Source organism: Sardina pilchardus, chromosome 21 (assembly GCF_963854185.1).
Source record: "Sardina pilchardus chromosome 21, fSarPil1.1, whole genome shotgun sequence".
Classification (NCBI taxonomy): Eukaryota; Metazoa; Chordata; class Actinopteri; order Clupeiformes; family Clupeidae; genus Sardina; species Sardina pilchardus.
In genome coordinates, this window is record NC_085014.1 from 20,874,699 (window position 1) to 20,880,698 (window position 6,000).

Here is a 6,000-nt window from a genome sequence, read left to right on the forward strand (position 1 = left end):
ATGTAACTACTGGAAATCAACGTCTCCAGTTAGCTATTTACAAATGATGTGGTGAAAGACTGGACAGACAGATCTGTGAAATAGTACATTGGCCAGACTAAGACAAACACTTTCATCTCCACTTTCGACTTCAACTTTCTGTGTTCCTGAAGACACAAATCCTTACGTAATATAAAGCGGCTCACAGGAATAAAAGTCAAACAGAAGTTTGGACCGAAAGGCAACAATATGCTTGAGTCACAGCAGGCTGAGAGAGGTCTACTACGAAGTGTGTGGGTTATACAGGTACATTTCTAATCTCAAAAAGATCGTATCACTATTGAAACCACAGATACGCAATCCAGGGTGTCCCTGTCCAGTTCTCACAGTCAGTAAGAAGATCAATATCTGGACAGGCCAGGAATATCCCTTTGAAGTGCAGTACTCACATCAACTGTTTTTGTTTGCGTGTGTGTGTGTGTGTGTGTGTGTGTGTGTGTGTGTGTGTATGTCTCACTCACTGCTGTCGTAGATGGGCTCTGACACCACCGGGTCCAGTCTGCGCGAGAATCCCCCGTCGCTGTCGGGCAGGAAGGCCGTGAACATGAGCCGCACCACGCTCAGGTCCATCTCCTTGGACTGGTGCGCCGCCGCTGTAGCAATGATGCTCTTCTGGTGCTCTGCCAAGACACACACACACACACACACACACACACACACACACACACACACACACACACACACACACACACACACACACACACACACACACACACACACACACACACACACACACACACACACACACACACACACACACACACACACACACACACACACACACACACACACACACACACCATGTGAGCATGCACTGGCGCCAATGTACGAAGCATGCATACAGCCACTCTCAGGGGCACACAAGCACATTTTTACACATTTAGAAACTTGACCCGGGCAGTGTATTTTGGGAACTCAAAGACATAATTTCAAAGAATTCCAATTAAGCACCAGGAAAAGCCACAGTCACCGTAATGTCACGTCAACAATTCCTGGTGACAATATCATCGACATCAACAATATCATCACATAAACATACAAGAGAAAATCAACGTTAAATTAATAATTATCAGAGGAAAGAATAACTTTGTTCCTATCTGTACACACACACCTGCCCACACACACACACACACACACACACACACAAAGGCAGAGCGTTGCTTCTACAACAACACTTACTCATAGCAACGGAATCAAGTGCAATCTCTCACACATTCACTAATAAGCCAAACAAAAATAACACATCATGCAAATCTATTTGGCCATTCAGACAAACATTGAAAAAACATTTATTTAGTGTTCAGCGGTTAGCGTGTAGGTGTTTTATCTGAACGTTCGATGCACTCGAAACACTTATCTGGCGCCCATGGTGTCATAAACCTGTAAACGTCCACTCGGAGATGGTGCGGACTGATCTGCTAACTGACCTGTTAGCTCGCGGGGCAGCCGCACCTCCCCCTGACAGGCGTCTATCTCCGTGTGGATGACCACGCCGCTGTTGTAGCCCATCCGGTAGGCCTCGGTCATCCGCTCCTCCAGCACCTTGGTCACGTTCTTCTTGGTCACGTGCAGGATTCCCAGGTTGGGAAAACTGTGTGGAATTATCACACAATGAGTTAGTGATGATGAGAGAGCTCATGATTGAAGGTGGGGGGCTCATCAAATATCTAATGCGCGTGCTTCAATGCTTATAGTATTGCAGATTTGCAAAGAGCTGTCGAAATGTTCCATTGTCTAAGCTGTTCTGTGCTGGTGACAAATCTTTCACAAACAAATAACTCCCATCACTCTCGCTGTACTGAGGAGCACATATCAGTGAAATAGTGGACTCAAAAGTAACAGAGATGTTCTAGCCAGCAAAATAGGTATACAGTATGAAGTATAAACATGTTGGCGCCTATCAAACTCTATACTCTACATATTGCATACATTTGCTGGCGAACAGTTACCAACCAAGCCATTGTTTCAATCTATTTTGGTTGGAGGAGTGGACTTTGCTACATTTAGCCATATCTCATTAAACACAAAGTTGGCGCAGCTGTTTCAAACTAAAGAACAACATAAGGAACAAATGAATGTTTAGCAGGAGAAACAGCAAAAGTGACTAAATCTAATCTCAGCTGATGGAGGCTGCAGCTGGGAGTGTTTCAGTGCCTTTAGCAGCTCTGATTCCTCCATGATGGACTGTAATGGGTTAAAAGGGGTAATTCACTATGCCAAAAATAAAAATTCCATCACTATAGCGACACTATTTCATGCCAGAAACCCCCCTATGTTAGGTTTGCCTGCCAGTGCTATATCAGTGCAGCTTGTTTCTCCCTGCAAAAAAAGTTGGTGAGCACCTCTTTCTGGTCAGGAATGTAACGATGTACCATATTTACGGTTATGGTTATGGTTATGGCAATGTTTGCTCAGCGGACGCTTTAATCAAAAGCGATTTACCACAATCATACAAGACATACAATCTTAGCATTACATAAAGACACAAAACCTCAGGGAGGCAGGAAAACCTCACAATATGAATCTGTCTTTGCTTCACCATAGCTTTCACTGGAAAGCTTTTGAGGCCTGATGTATAACCATCATGCAATTCACCTCAATAATGAATTTAGCTGAGTTTGCATTGTGCTGGATCAAATCTGAACCTTTCAATGGAAAACTATGCAGTTTAGGCAATTTCTTCACTGTTCTAGGGTTTTTTTTGTTTTGTTTCGCTCACAGGTTTCTCTGCAGAGCTCCCCCTACAGCTTCAGCGTATACATTTTTCGATACTCCTCAATTGGTCAGTCTGCCGTGTCCTCCTTCCCTCGTCCTCTGACAACGGTTTACTCGTTTTCTGCTTCTTTTTGCTTGCTCTGCCATGGCGAACGTCTGAGCAACCCCATCACTAACTTGCTCTAGCTAATCGATCACTCTCGTTAGGACTCCCATCTTATTCACATGCCAAAAGGCAATCATGTTCTCATCGATGTAAAGATCTAAGGAAAAGCACACCTCCAGCTCACCTCTACCGTGCAATCTGACCGCACGCCTCATCACTTGCATCAGAGTTAGCCAAAGGGCCTTTCCTTAATTGCCAAGAGGGCTCGTAATGACAAATCTCACGAATGTTGTTTGACCAGAGAATTGCAAAACTTCTGCTTTTGAGGTATTGCCACATTGGAGGTCTGCATCTGCTATGAGTTTCGAGGGAAGGTAAATCCTTTTCTTGTGCTTTCAATCGGGGGGTCTGATGAACAGTAACCATGAGATCTCATGTCAGACAGCCACATCCACTTCATGTCAAATCCAAGGTTCATTTCTACTGGTGTCTTGAATTTCCCCTTGGGGATCAATAAAGTATCTATCTATCTATCTGTGTACTTTCACACATCCGAGTCCATTTTAAATGAACAGCAAGAGTCTGATCCACATGAAGAGCTTCATTCGTTGTTTTGGGGGACAATGACGAACTCAACACTGGTTTTTAATCTTAACTATTTGTCATAATCATTTGTAGTTTTCATTTCCTGAAATTTATAGGAATTGAAACCAAAAGATATGAACCTCCACAGTTTTACACAAACCTGTGGCTATAGAATCATAACTGAGTAAGGATATGTGTATGTGTGTGTGTGTGTGTGTGCGTGTCTGTGCACATGTGTGTGTGTGTGTTTGTTGTGTCTGCGTACGTATGTGTGTGTGTATGAGTGAGTACACATAGGGAGAAGCCAAACCTGATGGTGTTGTCTTTGGGGGGAAGCTCAGCGATGCAGATTCCCTTGTCACACTGCTTACCCACCAGGCTGTGTGCGTGCAGGTGGGGATCCTTGGAGTTGGTGACCAGCTGAACGACCACACGAGCCGGACCCTGGTAATTACAGATCTACACACACACACGCACAAGCACACGCACAAGCACACGCGCAGACACACACACACACACACACACACACACACACACACACACACACACACACACACACACACACACACACACACACACACACACACACACACACACACACACACACACACACACACACACACACACACACACACACACACACACACACACACACACACACACACACACACACACACACAATCAGTATCTTCTGTCTGCTCTGCTATATAATACAGAGTCCAGAATCTGGCCAGGATAAGGCAAATGGCTGTACTTTAGTCTATGTCTATGACCAATCTGTACTTAAATGAACCGTCAAAGACAGATCATATCACACAGAAACACCCAGGAAGGGACCAAAGAGGAAACAAGATTGGCCTGTGATTGGGTCAAAGATGACAAAGGTGTTTCACCCAGCCAAAAAAGGAAAACATAAATTGATCTGTTTCACCGATTTGATCATGTACTGTACACCAAACAGTATATATATTTGTTTGCATTTTGCTCATTTGACATTTTAATGTTGTTTACAGAAATTATTTGAATGACACAAAAAAAGTCATTTAGCACAACTGATTATCTGGAAAAAGAAAATTATATATTGAGGCAACACTTACACACATACCTAAAATTCACCATGTGAGCTTAGCACAACTTTTCCAAAATGTCAAGAAAGGTTTTATTCTGATATTCTATTTTTCATTTTGGTAGTTTGGGGTCTATTAGGTTTTCGGTAGTTTCTAAACAAAACGTTTCAACAGCATCATGGATTTCATTCGAAAATAAGTTCATATACATTTTCTGTAAACCAATTATGATACTTTTGAAAATACATGTTATTTTAAGAAAAGTAATTTTAATTCAGGAAAAAAAGAATACTGTGCTATATCTCTTTTTATGATATAGCACAGTCAATTTATGTCAATATTGCTGCTGTACTGAAATGACGCTTCTTATTCATCATTCATTAGACGGCAAGTAAACATAGGGAATGAAGTGATAATTAAGGACTTCATTTATAGCTCAAAGTTGTCACTTTGATGGATGACAAGTGCAGCACAATTTAGCTTTTAGCGTATTTGTGAATTCTGACGGGGTTATTTTGTTTTTACAATAGAGCATGACTTGTGTTAATAGTAGGCTTTGATGTGCTTTGTTACTGTCATTAATACCACATTATTTAGTGATTCAGCACACTGACATCCTGATGGCCTACATGTTGAACTAGCCAACGTCATTGCATTTCATAGATCTCAATGGCATTTATCTGAAAGCTGATTCATTGGCCTTGAATTCAAAGGAGCTGGTGTGACATAACTGCTTTGAAATATTCAACAAACACCAGCGCAGCACTTCAAAAGACATCAGAGCCACAGCTCAAAACATCTACTTCAGAGATGTGCAAACACACAGCAAATGAGTAAACAAGAAAATACACACGCACTCAGACGCACACACATGCACGCACACACAAACAGACGCGCACACACACAGACGCGCACACACACACAGACACACAGACACACAGATACACAGACACACACACACACACACACACACACACACAGATCTAGAACAGGTGAGCCTGATTACAACAAGTTCCTGCTGGAAAATGTCAATCAATCAGACACATTTTTGCAATCCCTCTTCCCAAGAAGAGTCTTAAATGACGTATAAGCCACTCATCACGCCTTAGGTGTTAGGATATCAATGCTGATTAAACAGTGAGGAATCATACTTTACATGGAGCCCATGCCAGACTGCTCATTAAACACCATCACGTGTACCTCACATTTTCCCATTCTACCCAGCTGTGCTATCTGTTTGCTGGATCGGAATGTCTCCTCTGAGGCTACCTGGTGCCTAAACTCAGTAGATGGTGACATCCAGGTGACCAAAAAATTATTATGAATAATAAGTATAAATGTTTTTTTTTTTTTTTTTTTTAAATGGCGGTTGACAGAGACAGACCAAATAAAAGGTAAGCGCATGCCAAAAAGGTAAGTTGCCAGTTGCCTAATCAGCCTGCCAAAACAATAACATTCTTGTGTCATATTTAAAGAAAGGAGGGGGGA

General features: G+C 42.3%; 1 protein-coding gene across 2 annotated transcripts in view; it reads right to left on the reverse strand.

The window, feature by feature from the left end:
* The window catches only part of nfkb1 (nuclear factor of kappa light polypeptide gene enhancer in B-cells 1), a 33,915-nt gene that overhangs the window by 20,158 nt on the left and 7,757 nt on the right, over positions 1-6,000 (reverse strand). For both annotated transcript variants that reach the window (XM_062525320.1, XM_062525321.1), the window contains exons 6-8: positions 3,756-3,904; positions 1,467-1,630; positions 501-659 (exon numbers count right to left, since the gene is read on the reverse strand). In XM_062525320.1, coding sequence (XP_062381304.1) covers positions 501-659; positions 1,467-1,630; positions 3,756-3,904 — 472 coding nt within the window. The remainder of the gene's footprint in view (positions 1-500; positions 660-1,466; positions 1,631-3,755; positions 3,905-6,000) is intronic.